The sequence below is a fragment of the Myodes glareolus genome, chromosome 11, assembly GCF_982192425.1.
Source record: "Myodes glareolus chromosome 11, mMyoGla1.1, whole genome shotgun sequence".
Classification (NCBI taxonomy): domain Eukaryota; kingdom Metazoa; phylum Chordata; class Mammalia; order Rodentia; family Cricetidae; genus Myodes; species Myodes glareolus.
The window spans coordinates 16,793,944-16,819,051 of NC_142036.1; the positions used below are offsets into that span (position 1 = coordinate 16,793,944).

The following is a 25,108-nucleotide window of genomic DNA, read 5'->3' on the forward strand; positions in this document are numbered from 1 at the left end:
TAAAAATAGAAAATGGAAAAAAGAAAGCATCTTTAACAAATGGTACTGGTATAACTGGATGTCGACATGTAGATGAATGCAAATAGACCCATATCTATCATCATGCTCAAAACTCAAGAAAAATGGACCAAAGAACTCAACATAAATCCAGTCACACTGAACCTCATAGAAAAGAAAGCAGAAAGTAGCCTTGAACACTCTGATACAGGAGACCTCTTCCTAAATATAACACCAGTAGCACAGATACTGAGAGCAACATAATAAATGGGACCTCCTGAAACTGAAAATCTTCTGTAAAGCAAAGGACATGGTCAACAAGACAAAACAGCAGCCTACAGAATAGGAAAAGATTTTCACTAACCCCACATCTGACAAAGGGCTGATCTCCAAAATAGACAAAGAACTCAAGAAACTAGACAACAAACTACCAAATAATCCAATTAAAAAATGGGGTACAGAACTAAACAGAAAATTGTCAACAGAAGAATCTAAAATGGCCAAAAGACACTTAAAGAAATGCTCAACATCTTTAGTCATTAGGGAAATGCAAATCAAAACAACTCTGAGACACCATACCATCTTATACCAATCAGAACGGCTAAGATCAAGTATACTGTTGACAGCCTATACTGGAAAGGATATGGACTAAGGGGAACACTCCTCCATTGCTGTTAGGAGTGCAAACTTGTACAGCTGCTGTGGCAATAAGTATTGCAATTTCTCAGAAAATTAGGAATCAGTCTACGTCAAGACCCAGCAATACCACTTTTGGGCATATACCCAAAGAGGCACAATCACACCACAAGGACATTTGCTCAACTATATTCATAGCAGAATTATTCCTAATAGCCAGAACCTGGAAACAACCTAAATGCCCTTCAACCAAAGAAAGAATAAAGAAAATGTGGTACATTTACACAATGGAGTACTATTCAACAGTAAAAAACAAGGACATCATGAAATTTGCAGGCAAATGTACGGAACTAGAAAAAAAATCCTGAGTGAAGTAACCCAGACTCAGAAAGACAAATATAGCATATACTCTCTCATAAGTGGATACCAGACATAAAGTAAAGGATAACCAGCCTACAGTCCACAACCCCAGAGAAGCTAGAACCCTCCTCCAGAAATAGAAGGAAGTAGATACAGAGATCCACAATTAACCACTGGGCTGAGCTCCAGGCAAAGAGAGGGGCGAGTGATAATATGAACAAAGGGGTCAAGATCATGATGGGGAAACCCACAGAATCAGCTGATCCGAGCTAGTGGGAGATCACTGACTGCTGACTGACAACTGGGGAACCTGCATAGGCCCTATGAATATAGGTGACATTGGTGTGGCTTGGGCAGTATATGGAGCCACTGGCAGTGGGACAAGGATCTAACTCTAATGCATGAATTGCCTTGGTAGAGCCCATTCTCTATGTAAAGATACCTTGTCAGCGTAGGCACAGGGGAGGGGGATGATGCAAGAACCTTGGTCCTGCCTCAACTGGGGAATAGGACAGTCTTAGTTGACTTCCCAGGAGAGGCCTTAATGTCTCTGACGAGTGGATGGGAGGTGGGGAGGAGAAAAGGAAGGGGGAACTGGGATTTGTATGTAAAAAAAATAATTTCAAAAGGGGAAAATAACAAAAAAGGGAAATATTTAGGGTTGAAGAAATGGCTCAGCAGTTAAAAGCATTTGATACTCTTCCAAAGAATCCCTATTCAGTTCCCAGCACTCACAATGGGTGGCTCACCATCACTTGTAACAAGTTCTAGGGGATCTGGTACTCTCCTCTGGCCTCTACGGATACCCGTATGTGGCACATACACACAGACACACATTAAATAAAAATTAAAACTAAGTATTTTTTTTTAAAGAAGCAAAGGACTTGAACATTTCTCCAAAGAAGACATGCGAATGGCCAACAAGGGGTACATGGAAAGGTGCTCACCAGCTACCGGTGTCAGCATAGGCAGGAATCTGGAACAAATGGAAAACAGCAATAGCCGGCAAGGATGTGGGGGGAAAGTTGAGGTTCCTCAGTAAGTTAAACGCACAATTACCAGATGACCTAGCAATCCTACTCCCTGGAAGACACCCACCCATTAGGACTCAAACAGGCACACAGAGAAGCACACTGACACATGGTTGCAGGAGTCCTACCCACAACAGAAGGCAGAGCCAAGCTGGGCATCCTCAGCTGATGCAATAAAGTGTGTTACAGCCTTAGGATGGAGTGTGATCCAGGCAGAAGAGGAACGGCACAGATGCCAGGTTTTAGGGAGAGGCTGCTTGGTGTCTGTGGGCTTCCTGGAGCTCAAGCTGAGGAAATGCTCTGGAAGGAGGTAGTGCGGCTGCTGCTCTGACCTCTGGCATCCTTTACCCTTCTGGGCTTGCTGCTACAAACAACTGTGGCTTAGTGAGTGCCATTGTGGCTCATCACTGACGTGGGCTGGACAGTGAGTGAGAAGCAGCAGGGGCTTCTACAGGCCAGGAGCTCACTCATGAAATAAAGAGACCAGTCTTAAAACTGACTTCTGTGGAGGAGTGTGTGCTGTTTGCTGCCTGGCTGGGGGACGTTCTCGGAGATTTGGTTCTTCCCTCTGGCCACTGTCCTGGATTGGAGACCATGGCAGGCTTGCTTTGATCTACTTGTTAGCTGTGTGAGAGGCCCCAAAGCCTTTCCTCCCTTAGTCTCCTTGCATTTGATATACTAGTCCCAAACAGTGCTGCTTATCAAATCCGAATTGAGATAACTGATCTTTCCCAATGGAGTTCTGAGTGCAAACTATGGCCACCAGCTGTCTGTGAACTGCATCTCTGCCTGTGAACCACATCTCTGTGAACCGCATCTCTGTGAACAGAATCTGTCTGTGAACTGCATCTCTGTCTGTGAACCGTATCTGTTTGTGAACCATATCTGTCTGTGAACCATCTCTGTCTGTGAACCGCATCTGTCTGTGAACCGCATCTGTCTGTGAACTGCATCTGTCTGTGAACTGTATCTGCCTGTGAACCGCATCTGTCTGTGAACTGCATCTGTCTGTGAATCATATCTGTCTGTGAACTGCATCTGTCTGTGAACTGCATCTTTGTCTGTGAACTGTATCTGTTTGTGAACCATATCTGTCTGTGAACCGCATCTGTCTGTGAACTGCATCTCTGTGAACTGTATCTGCCTGTGAACCGCATCTGTCTGTGAACTGCATCTGTCTGTGAATCATATCTGTCTGTGAACTGCATCTGTCTGTGAACCGCATCTGTCTGTGAACCGCATCTCTGCTTGTGAACTACATCTGTCTGCAAACTGCATCTCTGGGGAACCCTGGGTGGCTGCAGGATGACTTAAGGTATCTTAAGGAACAGAGCAGTTGTCTTCCTGACTTTTCAAGGCCCAAAAACTAGGATTCTGGAGCCATCAAGGGGAGGTTCTTGAGTGGAGGGAAAGCAGGACTGTCAGTCCCCATGGGAAGTTGGGGCAATAAGGCACACAGGCAGGCCCTCTGCAGACTTGCTATGACCACAGTGGATAGAGAGGGAAATTGCTACTGCCCCGTGTCTTCCCAGCAGCCATTGGGAATGGTGGCACAGACTACCATAGAGAAACAATATAGGTATCAAGAAAGGTAACAATTTCTAACAGGAGACTTCTAAAGTCTGTCACTTTCATTCCCACAAGCAACCTCCTAAATGTGAGTGAAATAATCAGGGCAACAGATAACATGGGTGCTTGTTAGTCTCTGTACTTCAAAACTACTCATTCAACCAAAACAAACAAACAAATAAACAAACAAACAAACAAACAGGTTTGAGACAAAGCCTCACTCCTAAGCATCTTACCATATAAGAGGTTGTTCTTCTTTCATTCAAACTCTGCAGTTCTAAAAATTCATAACTACATGTAAGATGTTTACTGTGCCACTGAGCAAGGCCAAGCCTTTGGAACCTCAAGAAGTTCATGATGCTGAATGGAATCAAACACAAGGATGCCGTTTGCGCTGAGCTAACCAGGGCTGGTTGCAGATGAGGGTCCAAGGATGGCAGCATAACCAACCCCTCGCACTTTCTCTAAGTGTTGCCAGTTGCTTGGATTCGCCCCTCGCCCCTGAGAGGCAGAAAGCCATGCCCCTGAGCCACACTGCCTTACCTCACCTGCTTTGTGAGACAGTTTTGACGGAAGGTGTCGCCATTTGCTAAACACTGTCTAAGGCTGCTCTCCCCTACAATAGCACAGTAAGCGGCTGTGACAAGCCGTGCAAATATTTCAGGCCGAGGACAGTTATATCTGGACCTTCACAGAAAGTTTTCTTTTTCTAGGCCAACAGTTCCTGCTGAGAGGTGGAAATAGAGAGGAAGGAGGGTTTTCTGATCAGTGCTGGCCATCGTTGACCTTAGTAAATCTGCCAGTCCTGTTCCAGTGGTAAGGAAGGAATCACAGAACTGTGACATCTAGGAGCAAGGATACCGAAGAGTGTGTCACAGGTGTCCCTGTGGAGTTCTCTCCATAGATGCATCTTCAACCAGGAAGCTAAGGAGAGGGGATGTGGTCTGGCTCCATGTATCCCCAGAGGAGAGGATGTGGAACCTGTTACGGTGGAAGGCAGGAGGGAGAAGATGAATTTTTTACCCCATGTTGTACACAGCCACCTCTACTGTATCATTTATGCAGAACATGAAAGAATTGAGTGTCCATGAAAGAAAAACATATTCTCCAGAGAAACCTAACTGTCTAGGAAACTGATGCTGTTGGTGAAGGGCCTGGTTCCGCCCAGTAAAGTCTCAAGCCAGCTCCACTGAGGTCTTGAAAACAAGTGGTCAGCAATAAGTCGCCAAGACCAGAGCCCCAGCCAGCTGTGCTGGCATTACATCCCTGTGTGTGTATGGAGAGAGCACTTTCATGTCACGTCTGCCCTGCTGCACAGCAGCTCAGCAGCCAGGTCCAGTTCTGCAAACCTTGCAGTCACCTGCTCTCACTTTCTTGCTCCAAATGCCTATCACCCTTGGGATGAAGCTCCCACCTTGAATGTCAACTCCTTGGTAAGACTGTCCCTGACCACCTAAAGCAAGCTGAGTGTGTAGTGAGGGGGATATACTTCTGTACTAGTTCAACAAAAAAGATTTTTTTTTTCCAGTGCTGAGAATCAAACCCAGGGTCTAGTGCAGAGTAGGTATATAGGCACTCTACAATGAACAGCCCCAGCCCTTGTATTATTTCATTTTCAACCATGAACTTTTTGACTAAAAAAAAAAATACAGACCTATAAGAAACTGTCTGCAAGAATAACTGTGACACTGTGTAACTCGTCTTGGGTCTCTCAAGGTTCCTCGCCCAGGGAAAAGGAGTCTTCCTCATGTGTAGATCTGGGGCCATCTCACCAAGGCACCATCTTTTGTGTTTCCTTCTTTTCCTTTCTTTTTTTAAATCTATTTTCTTCTCTTGCCAATTTATCATTTCTTCATTTAAATTTTTAATATGAAACTTGATAAATTGTATTATTAAAGAGAAATAATAGGTTAAATTTAATTACATTTACTCATATTAGAAGTAGTCGGGTAAAATACTGCCTGGCTACAAGTCAACTGTGCCCCACGGGACTCTCTCAGATACAGACATATTCTGCATCTGCTAACTACTAGCTATTTGTGGCTACTGAGCACCTGAAATGTGGCTAATGCACCAAGGAACTTGATTTTAAGTTTAACTTTCACCACTTCAGGTTGAAATGAAATCATTTGATGTGGCTAACTTCTGAGCTCCTCCCTGGATCAAAACTAGCATTTGTCAGCAAGAGGGTGTGTGCTAATCTATGGTTGTAACTCTTCTTAACAAAAAATACAAAAAGATAAAGGAAAGACCAGTGTATCCTCGAGCTAAGGTAAGGCATTTATTCTCTTCCTTGAGTTTAAATTCTAGGACTGTTCTCTGACTCCCCCAGGTGGAGAAACAAGGACGCTGTGGACTGGGAAGTGGCCCTTCTCAGGGAGGCTAAGGAGGGGCTGAGACAGCCGTGCCCTCAGGTGGGCCTCTCCCTTGTAGAAACACTCTTGGATAGTTTCTTCTAAGATAAATACACTCTTCCCTTCACTGAAACTTTCAGAGTTGCCTTGTACCTCAATGTACAACATCCTGTGACCCATGTCAGTGACTGGGCAGTTAGTCAGTGAACAGCTAGCTCCTCTACAAGGTCAGGAAAACAGCTGCTGTGTCCTGCGGCAGAATGCCTGCACTCCCCCTGCTGCTGCCTGTGCCTCCACGTTAGGTAATTTCTCCCACCTCTAACCCTAGCTCTGTCTCAGGGACCTGGTCCTATCTGTTTAGGTGCTAACAGCACCTGGAGTCCTTACCCAAGGCTGCAGCTGGCTCTTCCTAGAAGATGGGCCTCAGCTAAGCTCTTTCGTTCAACACCATCAAAGTGGAACTGGCTAGAAACTCCCAATTGCAGACTGTCCAGAGGCAACGGGGTCACACGTCATAGTGCAGAGCTAATGCGTAGTTCTTAACCGGTCAGGACTGCACTTGTCTATTTATCCTCCCCAATCCTCAACACCATGCTCACTCATACAGGACCAAAGATACCCAGGCCAGAGATCCATCATTCATCTACCCATCCATGAAGTGTACTATTTTACAGTAAAAATATATTCTACTAAGAAAAAGTCCTCACTGGGCGGTGGTGGTGCACACCTTTAATCCCAGCACTCGGGAAGCAGAGACAGGTAGATCTCTGTGAGTTTGAGACCAGCTTGGTCTACAAGAGTTCCAGGACAGGCTCCAAAGCTACAGAGAAACCCTGTCTCGGAAAACAAATAAACAAACAAACAAAAAACAAAACAAAACAAAGAAAAACTCCTCAAATAAATGTAATTAGGAACTAGAAACACATTTCAGTGGAAATTCTAAATTAAAACAGACTATATAGATAGATAAATTATATTTACCACTGACCTTTTTTAGTAAGGTCTGTAAAACAACTATTCTTTTTTTTAAAGCAATTTTCTGTTAGTCAAAACTTTCACAAAACATCAGAAAAGTTCCAGGTGTGGTGGCATATGCCTATAATTTCAACATCAGTGTGGTTGAGGTAAGAGGCTAGCCTGGGCTACATAGTAAGACACTGTCTCAGATATAAAGATAAATTAAAAGTCCTAAGTGTCAATCATCTGAGCTAGTAAAATGTTATTTACTTAAAGTAAATAATATTGAATGGAAATTCTGCATTGAAATTCCTTTGGGTATCAAAAATAAAGTAAATAATAATTAAAAGTCATTTATATAACTTCAATAATGGGGAAGAGCAAAAAGTCTAACCGACTTGAAGCTCTCCTTTTTCTGGCACTATTTATTTAAGTGCTGAGGACTGACCAGAGGGCCTTTGCATTTTCTAGTAAGGGCTCCACGACTGGTCTAAATTCCCAACCTTCTAAGCACTTTTTAAATCCAACAACCAAATATTTCTCGACTGTTGGTCCTAATTGACACATGGAGAGCACAAAGACAAATCACAGGTCGTGTTAAATAGCTGTCCTCAAGGGCCTCAGCTAGTAAGGGATGTGGGTCACAGGAAGGCTTGGCGGCTCAAGGCTGTATATTACAAAAGTGACAGCAAACCAAGTTTAAAAGACAAAAGCAATATGGCCCAAGAAAAGAAAACCTTCCCCTGAACTGAAGAGATGACTGAGTTAGGAGCACTTGTCATCCTTGGAGACCTGGGTTCCCTCCAAGCACCCACATGGCAGCTTACAAACTCCTAGAATTATTTTGTCCCCTATGGGCACTAGGCACACACAGTGCACACACACAAATGTAAACAAAAACACTCACGGACACACATAAAAATAAATTTTAAAAAAATCAAACCTCCTAAATTTCAGAACAGATGAATTTGAGCTGTTGCTAAAAAAAAAAAAAAAAAATCGAAGGCTCCCATCAACTTTTCGGAAGACGGTAAGACAGGAAGGGATTCTTTTTTGAGTTCTTTTATCTTGTGTGCATGTGTGCCAGAGGTTTGAGGACAACTTGCCTGAGTTAGTTCTCTTCTACCATGGGTCCCGGGGGCTGACTCTGGTTGTTAGGTTGGGCAGTAGGTGCTTTAACACACTGAGCCATCCTGCCAGTCCTCAGAAGGGTCTTCGGAAACAGCTGTCCTTAAAGCTTGTCTGCAGCTGCCACCGAGGGTCCCTTTAGATGCTTCAAGGGATCCAGGAAGCCAAACTGTCTTCATAGTTAACTTAGACATGGCTTAATGACTCCTTTGAAGTCTCATGTTGTGGAGAATTTTGGGAGCTGTGCATGTGCTAACTGAATGTTGAGCCAGGCAGCTAACGAGATTTGCAAAAACCCAGAGCAGTGCCCTTCTTCTCAGTGAATTGTTTTAAACAGTTATTTTCACACGAATGCTATTTTTGCTAGCATGTAATGAGTATTATTGCTATTATTAGCTGAATTGATGAATACTCAAATTTTTCAGTTTTAATTTCTAATATGAAAAATATGGGTAGCTAGCTGTAACCCACCTACATAAAAGCTGTTTGGGTTCCCAGCGCCTTTGAGGAGTATAAAGGGCCCTTCCTTCCCTTTTGTCTGAGCACTGCTGTTCTACACGCAAGCATAACTGGGAGAGAGCACCAGACACACTCTAGAGGCAAGTGTGCACACACTGTAGAGCTCTTTTCCATGTGTGGCTCAGCAGGGGCCAGTCCACCCTCTGGAGATGTTAGCAATCTTTGTCACTGGCATTTAGTGGGTGAGGCCAGGATCAGTACACACAGCCTGACAACAGCCTCTAACAAAGCACCTGCCTTGATACGGCTAGTGTAGACTATGCACTGGTGGCCCATGGGGCTTCAGGGGTCCCACCTCTCACCTCACATGTGGATGGAGTGGGAACCAGAGGAAAGGGTACCTTCAGGAAGAAGTAGTTTCTGAGGCCCCAAAGGCAGGCAACCTGGAGAAACCAACCACTAACAGGTCCCAAGCTTTTCCATTTGAGGTGGCACCTGAGCACACTGGGCAAGGAAGGGCCTTAGACCTGAGAAGGGCCAATCAAGGTAAGGCTGAAGCCAACCTATGGATGGAGGCTTTGGCCCTTCCACAGAGGGTGTCAGATAAATCACCATGTGGCTCTTTCCAAACCACTCCCATAGTCTCTTCAAATTTATTCAAAAAGGATGCCCGATCCAGAGACACGAACAGAAAGCCCCTGGTTTCTTTTACGTTTACTTTCATGTTTACACATAATTGTTGTTCTGTTACTAGATAAATAATGTTTGTAAATTTTAGTTTTAATGTATAGAGAAACATTATTTACCAGCCAGTACAATGTGATCCCTAACAAGGCTCAGTCTCATTCTCCCTTGCTCCGGGATGCCAATGGGTATAGTGGCAATAGAATGCAAAGGGACAGAATAGTCAGAAAGGGAAATGGTGTCAAAATGAGATCTCAAGTCTGAGGGAAAACTGCTCAGGCTTCTTTCCGAGCACTGGCTGTTACATAAGAGTTGCTGGAGAGACTTTCCTACAAAACTAAGCTGAGCCGGGCATAGGAAGTACACACAAAGAACCAGACTCACATCGCTTTTAATGTGCCGGAACAAACCATTTATAAAAATCTTCAACACATTTTAAAACATCAACTTTGTACAAAGTACACAGATCTTAAAAAACACAACAAGACAACACAGCAACACCATCCAATGGCCTGACCCTGCAAAATCAATGTCCAGATTCCAGTATAATTTCTTTAAGATTTTAAGTGTTCATAAAAATGTGCCTAGTCATGGTCCTCTATATCCGAATGCTAATTAGTTCTCTCTGTCCATCTCCACAATGTTTTCCAACTTCAAGAGGCCCATGGAACAGCTGTGGCCTGTCAGTTAAAGATACCACACAAAATAAACCTGTATCTAGCACTGGAAAGAAATGCTTACTTTCAGGACACATGGGAATAAGCAACAAGTCCAACTTTAACATCCTATTCGACAGAGAAAAAAAGAAAGGAGAAATGTACTAGCACGACAGTGACGAGGTTTCCAGAACAAGGCAAGAACTGTCCAGCACTTTAACGGGATTTGTCACTATCCTAACCTTTAACAGTATTTTTATGTATAACATACATATATAAAACTATACTACCTTTAACAGTGTTTATATACCTATCATATGTATATATAAAACTATACCACCTTTAACATTGATTATATACCTATAATATATATAAATATTATATAAATCAAAGACCAGACCACCTTTAACAGTATTTGTCACTATACTAACAGATCTATCCTGCTATACATCTTACAGGGCAAAATTTCTTAGAAAAAGTAGGGCCTAATCTGTCCCACATAGTGAAAAATGGTCCCCAAAATCTTTAGCTCACTAAATTGTCTTAGAGATGAGGCAACACGTTGCACAAGGGGAGCGAGGGCATCAATCGTGGCGAGCAAGAACCAGCATTTTTGTTCTCTAACTTCCAGCTCTGCAATGTGTCTCATGCTGTCTCTCACTCTAGTACTTTCCTTCCTCATGAGAAAGCCTACGTCTAGCCCCAAGTATCCTGGTATAAACTGCTTCATGCCTTGTGTCCTGTGAGACTGGGGACCGCCAGCCAAGTGTCTGTAAGGACTCTCCACATACTTGACACGGCTAACTTATTGAATCTCTGCTGGGATTATTCCCTAAGTCTCTGGCAGCTCATCCATGGCTAGGCACCTGCCCTGTCCGCCTCTTCAGGCTGTGAGGGCTGAGTGTGTCAACTGTCCAGACTCAGAGCCATCTTTGCGGGGCGATGTGAGCAACTGCTGCTTGTGAAGGGGATATGAGGTTAGAAGGGCTCCACGAGCAGCCCGGGAATACCAAACCTATTTCAACTGTTCAGGTTAAAATAGTCCAATTCAGAGCAATAGGAGAAGAAAAGTGTGTGCAGTAATGACTTAATTCACTCGCTGAGTCAATCATATTCTGTAAGTGGGTGGGACTAGAAAAGAATAGGGCTGAAGGCTGAGGGGAGGAAAACAGTGATCCGAAAGTAGAAGTCAACTCAGAGTTCACAGGAACTAAAGCACCTTGATTTGTATTCCTGCAAAATAATGTATGCAGGGATCTGCCAAGTGTCATGCTTAGTATGCCACGTTGCCTCGGGTCTCCTTCTGAGGAAGGAGTGGAGTGCCCAACATTTCAGTGCTTTTTCAGTGGTCATTTCAAGCTCTGTGGCTCCAGTTCTTAGACAGCTGCACTAGAAAAGACACAAAAAGACAACTGGGGCATCACACTGGACATGGCAGGCCACACTCAAGAGTCCTACTCAGCTGCCAGTAAACTCCCCAATGCACTTCACAGATACTTTCTTACACAGCACTGGCATGGGCGTTTCTGAACTGGGATGGGTTTTTCAGGTCAAAACTCAACATTATCTGCCCTATCCTTACAGCAAGGTTCATTTCAGAGAAATGAAACACACATACTGATATTTCTCTGCGATCCCCAAGAGGAACGGGATACAGGTATGTTTGAGCAAGGAAGGTTTGGAGAACAGTAAGAAGTTTTAGCAGCTCTAACTAACTATAAGGCAACAAAGAAAGCACACAGCGTATACCCCTGAAGAGCAGCTACATTTCACTGTGACTGCTCTGGAAGGCAGTCAAACACAAGCGCTGCCACAGGAAAACATCACGGTCTGCTGTACAGAAAGGGCAGGCAAAGACTGGCACAGACACTCCTAACTACTGGTATTTCAGGAACCTTTTGGATTTCTGCTTTCAGCTCTAGGGAGGGAAACAGATTTGCTGGGATGAACCACCTGCTGCAGAGGAGGGAGGCTTAGAACACACCACGTGAGAGGGGAAGACAACCTGCAACGAAAATAACCCCTGCAGACATCGGCAGTTAACTGCGCTTCCCAGGCAGAGCCCAACTCTAAATTCTAATGCGGTTTGCAGGAAGGAGAGGCCTAACACTCACAAATTAAAAATGTCTGTGGTCAGATTTCGAAGATCCAGTTCTGGAGAATGAAGACTAATGAGGAGCTTTTAAAAACCAAGCCAACAGAGCTCTGGGATCCTTGGCCTTGGGCATTCTAGTTCCAAGACAATGAGATACAAGAGAAGGCAAAAGAAAGTGGCTGCTCTGCAAATGCCCCCAAGATACAACTCTACCAAGGAACACAGATTCTCCCAAATGACCCAAGGGGCATTCCAGCTATAGGGGAAATAAGCCAAAGTCAGGAAGCAAGGAAAGTCAGAACTCACCAATGAGGATAGGGGACTGGAGAGAAAAGAAACAGAAGACTGTAAAAAGTACCCAAATTAGAGATGCCAAATAAATGCCAGTACTATGTGGTTGAAAAGGCCTCAAGGGAACAGATATCAGCAGGGGAAGCCTGCCCAGGACACCAGCTAGAGAGACTGCATCAAGAAAAGCAAGGACCACGGAAGAGTCACCCAGAAAGCCACCGGATAACCAGGAAAGGCAGGAGGGGCTAAAAGGAATATGAAATTGAGGTAGGGGCTCAATTTAAGACAAGTTCACATGGGAAGGCTTGCTAAGTTAGAGGCAGCAAATTTATTTTTAAAATGTCAGCTTTATGGCGTGCACTTTAATAAAAGTGGGAAAAAATAAGTAACATATGAAAACACTTCAAAAAGTCTCAGACAGGCACACATTTTATGAGACTTTGGTTTTCATTACCCTGTGTGTTAGACCCTAAATAAAAGCTGCTCAGGAAAAGCAATGAGTATGTGACACCAGTTACCTCTGACTCTGCTGTGTCTTGTCCTTCTTTTGAACCTTTTCCACTTTTCACCGGTTTTGGTGGTTCCTGGGAAACGTTACCAAAAAAAAAAAAAATCAATTAGTGGTCTCAATATGTGAACCGCTAAGCATCGGCTCAAATGCCGTTTCCAAACTGATTCATAGCACTGAGAGCTTCTGGTGGCTTTAATATGCCAGCAGCAAAACTACATCATATGGAATACAGACACAGTATCAGAAGCCTTCAGATTCCGTTTCTCTTCATGGTCTTCGGCTAGGTTGGGCGGGGGGGGGGGGGTGAAAACTCCAGGCAGGGTCAGATAAACTCAATCATAGGCAGGGATCTCGGCCCATCCCTTTCTTCCCTCCCACCCTTAAACCTCACGAGTGAGGGTTTCTGGGGCGAGTCTGGAAGACTCCAGCACCCCAGCCCCCGCCACGCACAGCACTGCACGGAGCATCCGCCGCCACCCAGAGCGACCGCGGCACCTCAGCGCCACCTCAGAGCCTGGGCGGCCTCCCCAGCTCCATGCAATCCTGTCAGCGCCCTGGGCCCGCCCGCGAGCCTGGACAACCTGCCGCCCCGCCCCCACCCGCCGACGCGGGGACCCCCCCGACCCGGTCTCGGAGACCCCCGCCCCGACTCACTTTCTCCTTCTTGTTTTTATTCGGCATGGCTGGTGCGGGCCGCCGCCGCCGCCGCCCCTGCCGCCGCCCGCCGCCACCGCAGCAGCAGAAGCGCCCCCGGCCCAGCCGTCGCGCCGCCCCGGCCGCCGCCGCCGCCGCTGCAGCCGCCGCCCGGGGACTGAGTCGCTCGTTCGCTCTCGCTTCCCCTTTTCCAGGCTCCCAGAGGCTGCGGCAGCCGCGGCGGCGGCGGCGGCGGCGGCAGCGGCGGCGGCGTCTCTCCGCCCCTCTCCCGGCAGGCCCCGCCCCCGCGTCAGGCCCCGCCCCGCGCCGGCCCCACGCCGCCCTCTCCCCGCCCCGCCTCCCTCAACGGCGTCACTCCATTGGCCAATACGGACTCACGTGCCCTAACGCTCCGCAGCGTCGCCCCGCCCACTGCGCGGACGGTCCCCACCCCCTCGATGCCTGTCGGCTCGTGTGCGGATGAGTTGCCCGGGTCTGAAGGGTTTGGTGGGGCCAGCAGGAAGGAAGCTGCTGAAGAGAGAGGGGCGTATGGATACGACGGAGGTGATAAAGGCGCATCCGCTGAGTCTGGGCGGGGCGGAGAGCAGAGGACAGTGAGAAGCAGAAGTACACATGTGAAACTTATGGTAACTATTCAGCAGCCGTCCAGGCACGAAAAGCACTGTCCCGAAAGCCGCGTCGCGGCTATGTTTCTGTAGAGATGGGGCGCGAGCGGCGGTTTCCTTTGGCCATTAGGCCCCGCCCACGAGGGCAATGCTGCTGGCTCTAGGGTGGACTCCGCCCACCGCATGCCTCGGGGGCGTGACCCATTGAGACCCCACCTACAGACCCCACTCCTCTCCCTTCGTTCCCGCCCACGCAGGCAAAGGCGCTCTCTCCAGAACAGGCTCCACCCACCGCGGTCCTCATAACCCCACGTGCAGAGGTTCATGCACGACCCACCCGCAAGACCACCCCCGCATCCCCAGCGTAGGCACCTCCCGTCTGGGGGGTGGGGGATAGGATCCACCGAGACAGCGCCCATTTGCTGCGCGCGCTCTGAGGCATCAACCTGCATGCCCCGCCCATCGGCCCTGCCCACCGGAGCCCGCATCTTTGTCGCCTCCACTAAAACTGGGCGACCCTGCACCTTTGACACTTTTATTCTTTAATTTGCAGTGGTCTGTGAGAAAATGCATGGACTAGGAATCACTTCATTCTCTCCCTTGTCTGATAGGTCTTTATGAGGGAAGAAGCTTAGCTTTCTCATTCCCTACTTCTACAATCCTTTTTGAAGTTGCTAATGCCCCATATCCTATATTGATGGAGCTCACTAGGAAGTAGGGCTCTGGAGTGAACTGTTTTAAGTGCGAGACACATTAAATGCTCACTCGGATGATTTAGGAGCTGCCGTCGTCTAACCGAGGGCCTTGAGCATGCTAGACAAATGCCAGACCCTTCAGCTACATCCCCAGCCTAAGGCACTGAAAAATCAATGTGTCCTCTTAACCCTTGTTTTCTGCATTTGAAAATACCAAGCAAAGCATTTTTGGTTGTTCTCACCAGAACTCTGTGCGGGGCAAACAAACAAGAAAGATCAAAACATGCTGTAGGAGGTCCTGAGAGTAAGTTTTGTCCGCAGGTGTCTGACTATGCACCTAAATGAAAGTAATCTGGAGGTCGGCATGGCAAGCTGGACAGGTTTTTTTTTTGCAGAAGAAATCATGATTACTCTCTTAAGTGGACTAAAAATTTCTCTAAAATAAAGAAAAAACAGTGTCCCTAATTAATTTTGTATTTTAAAAATAAATGCAAGAAGTCTGGACTTTTTGGAGAGAAGTCAATGCTGCCAACATCCTGGTTACTACTGTGCATGATCCGGGGTTGCCCATCCTTGATCCACTTGACAGACATTTGCTGTACATCCACGATGCAAAGCACTGCACAAAAAGTTCCTTGGTTAGCAAGGTGTCTGTCTCCCCTGTCTTCTGGTAATTTGCATGTCTGGATGGAAACAAGAAACCCTGTATCAGCCCCCAGAGCATGTGACAAGTCTGCAAGGAAAAGGTGGGGATGGTCTAGCTGGGGACACAGTGAGGTGCAGGATGTTTTGATGCTGGAGAGGAGATGGGAAGGACAATCTAATCTAGATAGGAGTGGCTTGCTGGGGAGCTGGACTTGTCTTCCAGTGCAGCGAGGATGCTGAAAGCATGTTTAGCTGGAAATGAACATCTCCTCGTGTCCACAAGATGAAAACATGTCATCCTACTGGGAAGTTCTTTAAACAGAAGGAAACTCCTAAAACTGATCCAATTCACTAGGTCCCTCCCTGCCAGAGTGAGCAATAAAAGCAAGAGTTCTCCTCAGAGGGGAGGAAGCTAAGCTGCAAAGACTCATAGGAAAGAAGACTCACAGACCAGACTGTGCCTGGAAGAGGTTAAGACTGCCTGAGGCATCTGGAAGGGACTCTCCAACCTGTTGAGCTGTCTGCAGACTGTGCAGTGTGCTCCAGGTTCCCAGCTTTGTGAGCTGTCAGCATGCTGGAATGGGCTTTGGTAATGCAGCTATCTTTGAGTTATTTCTGCTCCTGTATGTAACCCCTCACCCATACTCCTGTAAGCAATCCCAATAAAACGCCATGGTTCACAAAGTTGGACTTTGGACATACCTGTACTTTGGTCTGTCGTGAGTTTTGGTCTGGGGTAACTAGACGTGTGTGTTGCATCTCCCCAGGAAAAGTTTCATCACACAACATAACTGGCACCTGAACAGGGACATGACAGAACCAGAGATGGGTTGGGAAGGAGTGAGTCCATGGTCCTGGCTATGGATCTCAAGTCATGCGCCTGAGGCAGAGAAGTCTGAGGGGAGCATCCACAGGAAATTCAGATGCAGGTGACTGTTCCTGTATGGTATTTTAGTACGCCTTTGTGCTATGGCAGCAGCTTCATAGTTCTTACTGTGGGAAGTGAGACAGTCTACTGAGGCTTAGCTGTCAGAATTAGGAGTATCTGTGGCAGGGAATCCAGAATGGCAGTTTTCATCTGTGTGTTATGGTCTGGTGGCTTGCAGGGGGACACCATGTGAATACAGAGATTCTCTGAAAACAGTTAAAGGTTTAGAGGAAGTCTCGAAGTCTTTGAAATTAGCACAGAAGGGTTGAGACTGCAGGCAAGCAGAGGCAGAGGTTGCCTGGCCCCTCTTGGATGCAGTTAAAAATGCATCTACGGCTAAGATGGTTGCCAACCTGGTACTTGTTAGTGTAAAGCAAGAACTTGTTTGTACAAAGGAGCAATTGCAACAAGAAAGATAGATATGAAGCATCCATTGTATTAGCAAGTAAGCTAGCTAAATGGGGAGATGAGAGGGAGAGGTGGAAAAAGCAGTAGAAGATACTCATCAAGTGCCAGCTTTACAGCTTTAGTAGAAAATTAGGGGAAATCTGTGGTTTAACATACAGATGGGGTCTTTACAATGGTCTGGTACGAAAACCAACCAAACAAACAAACAAAGATGATCATGAAATACTCAGCACTGAAACTAGGAAAGACTCTTAAATAGGCAGCGAAAGAAAGATCCTGTCTCAGCCTGGCGTGTGAGGCTGTGGGACATGGGAGTGACTGCTGTGGAGGTAGGAACACAGTGATATAACCACCCATCCTTCCTTACGACCCAACTGTAACCTGAGACAGTGTGAGAGAAACCTGTCCCTGATGGGCTAGCTTACAAAGCCATTAGGAACACTTGGTTATCTCCATCTGAGGTCCCCACAAATATCGAGGACCATAGAGGAGGGGCAGATGTTACTGAGGAAACTGGAAATAAGAGAAGCTGTGTTTGAACCCCAGTTCACTGGGCCAGATAAAATCATGTTCACAGAGGAGTCAAAAGGTTGACCCAGCAGGGACCTTGAGGCTGGTGTGGAGCTTTAGTGGTTTTGCTGAGTCCCTTTAGTGGGGAAAGATGTTTATAAAGTAGGAAAAGCTTCGGCCGATCTCCGTGACTTAGACCAGCACGTAAAGAGTGTCCGTAAAGCGAGAGAGCAGCCTAGAGGAGATAAGAAAAGGTAAAGCAGAGAAGGAAGTCTGTCTGAGGGGTCAAAGAGAAATGTGGCAGCATTTGTGTTGAGCTGGAGTTCCTAAGAAAATAATTGATAGAAAGCCAGATTGGGTGCTAGGGGGCTTTGGGGGGCCTTAAAAGTCTTGAGTAGAAGTTCACAGAAGACATCCGTGGTAGAAGAATACAGGTAAAGACGACTAAGTCAGCCATTGGGGTGGATAATTACCCCCAAAATATGAAGGATACACCCCCCCCCAGCAGGTTATGCTAGAGGTAGAGTTAGTTTGCCCAGCCAGGGTATGGTGAGCGGGAGGCAGCTACTACAGTGCCAGCTGAAGGCCTGTCCAACCTAGGCTGCCAGCAGGTCCAGTAGGGGAGAGCAGGACCACTTCCCCCTTGGCCCTGGCCAGTTGGTCTGAGCAGAAGTCAGGTGTGGGGAGATGTAGGGAGGTTCTGTGCTAGAGCTCCAGGATATGGAAACACAATGGCTCAGAGAAGATGAACAGGGATCACAAGGAGCTAAGACAGCACCTCCTCTCGATGCTTTGTACCCAATCTCGACTGGTGGAGAAAGCAACTAATACAAATGGATGGAACCTTTCTGTGCTGTAGTAGACCTTGCTTCTGTTTGACTTTAGCATCTTCTTAGTTGTGAACCTCTGGGTCGCCTGACCCCTACTGAGAACGGATAACAACAGGCTTTCAGAGTACTTCACCAAGGCTAGCTTTGATACGGAATGGCAGTTTGGGATGTTGCCTTGCCCCGCCCAGCCTCTGGACAAGGTTCTGTTACCCAGGTGACAGAAGGCTAACCTCTGAGTGTTTTGCAGGCCTGGAAAACTAGTGGAGAGACAAACAGGTATACACAATGGTACTTCCACTCACCCTACAATCCCACTCAGGCTGGCTTAATTGAAAGGAAAAGTGGGTTGTTAAAAGAACAGCTACAGAGTTTAAATCCAAAAGCTGTACCTGACATGGGTGGAAAAGGAAGCTCCCAGAAGCCATAAGGTTATTGAATGAAAACCCCAGTGCCAGGGATGGGCTGCCTCCTTGTGAGTTGTCTAGGAAAGCTCTTAAGGCCCCACAACCCATAAAGGCTGTTTCTACTGCTGTTGGTTGTTTTCCAGAACTAGACTGTAAGACACTTGCTGAAGACACCGTATGTGCATGATGTAACTGTCGGACATGCAGACATTAAGCTGGGACTGAATCATAAACTCCTGTTCTGCTGCTGGCTTTCCTAGTGCCAGAAGGGGACATGCAGGCTGCTGGTGGAGACCTGTCACCAACATTACCACTCAGCTATGAACCCTGCGTGCTGAAATACTGACATGCTAGGCAGGATGTGCCTGCTGGTGTAATTGTATCTTGGCTGTGTGGATAAGACCAACAGCCTTCCAGCTGGATTTAAGTCCCACTTCACGAAAGAGAGTTCATGTCTAATACCGTAAGCCAGGATAAAAGCCTGTGGCTGGGGAGGTCGTAGATCCCACTGGGGAAGAAGCTTGTGTGGTTTCCTAGATGGATGTGATGGGTCTGTGTTAGACACGTGTGTTTATGCCTGTTGATCACAGTTGTTACAGCCTCAATTCATGAGCACTGGTGAAGGTCCTGAGCACACGTGACTTACTGTGGCATGGTGCTCAGTCATAGGTGGGCGTCGGTAGTCACCCCTTCAAGGCTCAGGGATCCTTGCTCAAAGGGGTCAGGGTGGAAAAAATTTAAGAGCTGGAGAAAGGATAGAGTAATTCTCCAGAGATTGAAATATTAAGTCTCTTTAACAGGAAGGTAGCTGAAGTGTGTGCGGGGTGGTGGTGGGGGGGAGTGGGGGTTGCACACCTTTATTCCTAGCATTTGGGAGGCAGAGGCAAGTGGATCGCTGTGAGTTTGAGGTCAGCATTGTCTACAAAGCGAGTTCCAGGACAGGGCTACACAAAGAGACCCTGAGGGTTGGGGAGGGGGTGGACCAAAAACCAAAACAAAAAACCTAAACAAAATAAAACCCAGAAGGTAAATAACTCAAAGTAGCTTCAGGAAGTCTCTGAAACTGACTAGATTTACTAGGTCCCTCCCTGCTAGGGTAAGCAATAAAAGCTGAGAACCCCCACCCCCACCCCAGAGGGAAGGGAGATGAGTGGCAAAGGTGACATCAGACCTAGAAGAAGCAGAAAACTAACTGAAGGGCCTGGAAAGGACACTCCAACCTATTGAGCTCCCTTCTCACTGTGCAGTGTGCTCCAGGTTCTAAGATTTGTTAACTGTCACCCGTGCTGGGGTGGCTTTGATGCAGCTGTCTGAGTCATTTCTACTCCTCCTGTAAGTGACCCCAGTAAAATACATTTCACCAAGTTTTGTGTGGGTTACAGTGGCCCACTGGGGTGGATAGATGTGTGGGTTACAGTGGCCCACTGGGGTGGATAGATGTGTGGGTTACAGTGGCTCACTGGGGTGGATAGACGTGTGGGTTACATTTTCCCAGGAAAAAGTTTTGTCACAACACTCGTTTGCATTGTTGAAGATGTCTGTGACGAGGGTGTGGAAAGGGGTGTAGGACAAGGGTCAAGGCAAGGTCAGAGGAAGGCTGGCGCATAATTAGGGTGAGGCACCTCCGGTAACAGGCAGTAATGAGGATCACAGATGCCTCCCTGAGGTCCTGCTTAGGCGGCAGGGAAGCAGAATGTAGGAGTGAAAGGGCAGCGGTCAGCTTGCACTTCTGTACTGTGGTGGACAGTGGACAGATGGAGGTCTTCAAGGCACAGGAGCCCGTGCAACATCAGAGTTGGCAGTTGGAAATATCACTTAGAAATATCGCCTAGAGGTCGAGTCACATGCCATGCTAGAGGCACTTGATCAGATCTGAGTTTAAGGGTGAGCACAGGAACAAGATAGCGGACATGCTGCCGACTTCCATACAATGACCTCGGAACCCCGGTAAGTAGTCAGGGCGCCTGAGTTCGACAATACCATCCAGCACACGTGTGCCTCACTGGTCATTGCTTTTTATTTGCCCACATAGAAGGGTCCAGCCCATGACCCAGTAAGCTGACAGTCTCAGAGGACACTGGGTGTTGCAGTGTGCTGGGGCCACAGCCTTTGTTGAATTGCTTAAGATTCACATGGCAAGATTGAGGGCAGTTTGAGCTACACGAGACCCCGCCTCAGTAAAAGGGGGGTGAGGCTGGGCTGGAAAGATAACTCAGTAAAGCGCTTGTCTCATATGCCTGACAACTGAATCTGGCCCCTAGAACTCACAGCAGTGTGGAAGGAGAGAACCAGCTCCACAGTTTTCTTCCTTAGGCACAGCACGGCACTTGTTCAAATCACACACACATCATGCACATACACAATAACAATGAATAGAACGATGAGAGAGCGATAAAGGAATGTAGCCAACATCAGCCTCTGTACCCTGCCACATACAGACCCATGTACTTATCTGCATGCACACAGGCACACATCAACACACACATGTACCGCACACAGAGGATTTGAAATGGGCTATCAAGGGAGAATACCGAGTGTGGGTGTGTGCACCTGGGAGAGCACACACAGTGTACTTAGGTGCTCGTGTCTGTGTGAGTGTGCTCACCTCTGAGGGATACTTCTTCTGGGATGGCCTAGGCTTCCAGTTTGTAGAATTACCATCCACATCATACAAACCCTTTTTACTCAGGCACTGGTCTTCCTGGGGACTCTTCTTCATGAAGGCTCTGTGCTTTCTCCGTGTCCAGCTCTGAAGACATGGTGGGTTTCTTCATTTATGCCCCTGAAGTCTCACTAGAGGTTCAGAGACGCTTGAAGAGGACCTAGCAGCTACAGAGTGGTATGGACTCTGTCTCTTGCTGGACAAGAGACGATGTCTTCACCTAGATTCAGCCACTGGAGTCGGCCTGTCCCATTGCCACCTCTCAGATGCTGGTGACACCGTCTGTCTACATCCTTGCCACTAGGGCAGGTAAGAAGCTGTCCAGCCTGAAGTACTCCAGCAGTGGTTCTCAACCTGTAGGCCATGACCCCTTTGGGAGTCAAATGACCCTTTCATAGAGGTTGCCGAAGACTGTCTGCATATCAGATGTTTACATTATGATTCATAATGGTAAAAAATGAAAATAATTTTATGGTTGGGGTCACCACAACATGAGGAACTGATTTAAGGGGTCACAGCGTCAAGACTGTTGTACAGTGTGGGTTTCACTGCTCTGGGAAGACTTTAGGCTCTAGGGCCACCAGCTCATGGGCTCAGCTTCTGTCATGCCCATCTAGCACAGCTCTGGGTGTTAGAGTAACCTTTTGTGTTTGGCTTTTGCTGAGCATCCTGAGCGACAGTTGTGAGGGCTTCGGCAATCAGTTTCCTAGTGCTTAGCTTTGGAACAAATGGATGCCACCTTCATTGTGGGTTTGCCCAGCTTCCCAGGTCTCATCTCTGAATGCCACTCTTGTTGGGAATTGCCTTCTCCAGTCTGTGATGGAGCTATAGGTCTCCTCTAACCTTACCATCAGCTCCTAGGTGCCTAGCCTCCCAGCTCTGGCCAGGGTTTACCTGGACAGGACAGTAACCTCCCTTAAGGACAAACCAGAACTCCAGCTCATTTTGTTTCCACTGAAATCCACTCCCAGTAATTTCTTACTGAATTTGGATATATTTCAATAAGAGTGTAGTTAGTAATGAGTTAATGAATGGTCTGTGGATACAGGCCTGCAAGGATGAGGCATGGGTAAGGGGGCAAAGTGTGCAAGTGTGTTGGCCACAGGTGCCGCCTGCTGGGCAGTAGAGGGCTGCCTAGTAGAGCAGCCAGAACCCAGGAGTGGAGGGCAGGCAGGGCCGGTGGGTCTTCAGCCCCCGCTGCTGGAAAACTGCTATAGCTTTGGGAGGTTTAGTGAGGTCACATTAACTCAGTTACCCACATGTGACAAGCACTGACCAGGCACAAGCTTGGCACCAAACAAATACTTCGTAAGTTTGGTCTTCAAGTGAACAGTGGTTTGACAGGAGGCCTTGTTCAGCTCCAAGCTGTCCAAGGAAAACTCCTTGTTTACATGTTTAAGGGTCAAGGGTACCCAGAGAACTCGATCAGGCTGAGCAAGGCTCCTGTTGTGAGGAGAAGGGTGTTTGAAAATCCATGACCATTTTGAGATGCAGGTAAAAGTTTGGGGAATAGACACTGAAAACCAAAAGGAGGAATCCCAGGGACTCCTAAAAGCTTGAGGTTTCACAGATTTCTCCAAAAATTACCTTAATAAATGTGTGTGAGCCGGGCGGTGGTGGCAGATGCCTTTAATCCCAGCACTCAGGAGGCAGAGGCAGGGGGATCTCTGTGAGTTCAAGGCCAGCCTGGTCTACAAGAGCTAGTTCCAAGACAGGCTCCAAAACTACAGAGAAACCCTGTCTCGAAAAAAACAACAAAAACCGAAAGTAACAACAACAACAAAAGAATAAAAATAAAAGTGTGTGTGCAGAGATAAAGGAAAATGGGAAACAAAAAATGCATAGTTCCTGGTAAATGGGCTGAGATGCAATCTTCTCTTTGCCTCCTCTCAAATCCCTAAGTCCAATGGAGAAGATGAAATGGACAGAAATAACCTGAGGTGGAGAAAGAATACCTTAAGAGCATTAGTGCCCCAGATTAGAAGGCTCCAGTGGTGGGGTGCCGTTCACGTGGGGGTAACAGAGAGCTTGCCGGAGTGAAACGCTGTGATAAAGCCAGGGTGTGGTCAAGGCCTGATTTTACTTCTTATCCCAAGTTTGATGTTATTGGTTTTAACAGGCAGGAAACAGATGGCACTGCCACATGGGTTTAATTGGGACTAAGTTAATGAAGGGTCTGTGGATACAGGCCTGCCAGGTCAAATGCATGGGTGAGGAAGCAGAGGGTGCAATTCTGACGGCCACCGGTGCTGCCAGCTGGACAGTGGGGGCTGCCTAGCTTGGCAGGTAGGGCAGTCAGAACCCAAGTGTGGACGACAGGCAGGGCAAGTGGGCCCACAGTAGCCCTCCCTTCTCTTTTCTTCTCCCTTTACAGGGTTTCCCTTGGTCCTCAGTTAGCTGGAGCCTGGGACAGCCCAGGAGGTCCCTTCCTGAATATCCTTGTTTAGGGCCAAAAGCATGGCAAAAAGTCTGAAACTGGGTCTCGAGGGACCTTTGGGTAGAGAGTAATTTGCGGGGTGGCAGAATGGCAGGTTTGGAATGGGCAGACTCTGTTTTGTGTGTGGACTCAGTCTAGCTCTTTAAACGAATGATTCTTAAGAAGAATAACATTGCCCCCTGGGGGCCACTGGGCAATGTCCGGAGGCATTTTAGGTCGTCACAACTGGGTGGGTGAGGTACTGATCCCCTCCCACAGATAAAAGCCAGAGTCACCTCACAACCTCCCAGAGTGTACAGGATCTCCCATACCAGAAAGTGTCTTCCAGCCCCAAAGTCAGCAGTACTACAATACAGAAACTCTGATCTAAACCCAGGCAAAAGGGATATTGTAGCATGAATAATAAAACCCAGAAACTGGTATTGGAGTTCAAGCTGAAGATCCAAAAGCAAAGCAGCCAAGTCACTAGAGAGCTCTTATCTCTACAAAATTTTCAGATTGAAAAGAGAGTGCGTTCCTGTCTCATCCCACTTTATAGTCCTCTCTAGTGCTGGGATTAAAGGCGTGCACCACCACTGCCTGGCCTCTATGGCTCACTAGTGTGGCTGCTTTGCACCCTCATCTTCAGGCAAGCTTTGTTAGATCATAAACAAAGTATCACTATATTTTCCCTTTTTGTCTAATATAAAAAGTGTTATAACTAATATAAGAAAAACTATATACAATAATTATCTGCAATATATACAGGCAATAAATACATCAACAAAGTCTAGTTCGTTTGCATTTGACAAAATTAGAGAAAATACTCCATATCTATCCTATCTTGGTGAGTCCAAAGTCTTGCACCTAATTTGCTTTCTATCTTAATTTGCATTATCATCCAAAATCATCTTTTGATATCTCTCAACCTTATGTACTTTACACTTCTTTAGTGAATTTCTTTTCTGAGTCTTGTAAACAAAGAAAGCTATAACTATAACTATCTAGTCTTCAACTACTTCAGAGACCCAAGAAGGAAATAATACTAACTGAGTAAACAGGAAGTGAAAACAAGCAACTTCCAAAAAATGTAAGAAATGACAGAAACAGCTGGCTGCCAGAACAGTCACTCAAAGTTCCTCTGCAATGTTGGGGCATCCATCTTCAGCCTAAAGGCCTAGAATATTCAACAGACTTTTCTATGAAGCAGGATTTTTGAAGGACTGTCCTGCCTTGTCTTGATAAGGTTTTATAGTCATTCTCTTTTGTGTCCTGCTTGCCCAATTAGAGCAGCATACTGTCAGTAGTCGAGGCAAGGGCGTTTTCTTGCCCAGTGGCTTACTTTTGCTAGAAAGAAAGTAAACTCCCTATGGAGTTTCTTCAATGCCCATTATCTTCTCTTGGTGCGGAACAATTGTCTATATTCTGTCAATTATGTTTTAAATAAATGCTGATTGGTCAGTAGCTAGGCAGGAAGTATAGGTGGGACAACCAGACAGGAAGTAGAGGCAGGTCAATGAGAACAGGAGAATTCTGAGAAGCCCACTCCTCCGCAGTCCTGTCTAGACACCAAAGAAGCAAGATGTGACTACGGTGCTGAAAAAGGTACTGAGTCATATGGCT

The 25,108-nt window shown here is 46.8% G+C and overlaps 1 protein-coding gene and 1 long non-coding RNA gene across 6 annotated transcripts in view; one reads left to right on the forward strand and one right to left on the reverse strand.

Moving 5' to 3' along the window:
- The window catches only part of Ppp2r5c (protein phosphatase 2 regulatory subunit B'gamma), a 134,434-nt gene extending 120,914 nt beyond the window's left edge, over window positions 1-13,520 (reverse strand). For 2 of the 5 annotated variants that reach the window (XM_085697944.2, XM_085697943.2), the window contains exons 1-2: window positions 13,383-13,520; window positions 12,736-12,801 (exon numbers count right to left, since the gene is read on the reverse strand). In XM_085697944.2, coding sequence (XP_085554070.1) covers window positions 12,736-12,801; window positions 13,383-13,409 — 93 coding nt within the window. In that variant the 5' untranslated portion in view covers window positions 13,410-13,520. The remainder of the gene's footprint in view (window positions 1-12,735; window positions 12,802-13,382) is intronic. The other 3 variants (XM_085697946.2, XM_085697945.2, XM_085697947.2) reach the window with 3 other exon arrangements.
- A 279-nt stretch (window positions 13,521-13,799) lies between these two features.
- Window positions 13,800-16,034, forward strand: LOC125398593 (uncharacterized). Its single transcript, XR_015004605.2, has 2 exons — window positions 13,800-14,008; window positions 14,928-16,034. It is a non-coding gene; the product is annotated as an uncharacterized LOC125398593 (long non-coding RNA).
- Window positions 16,035-25,108: the final 9,074 nt, after the last annotated feature.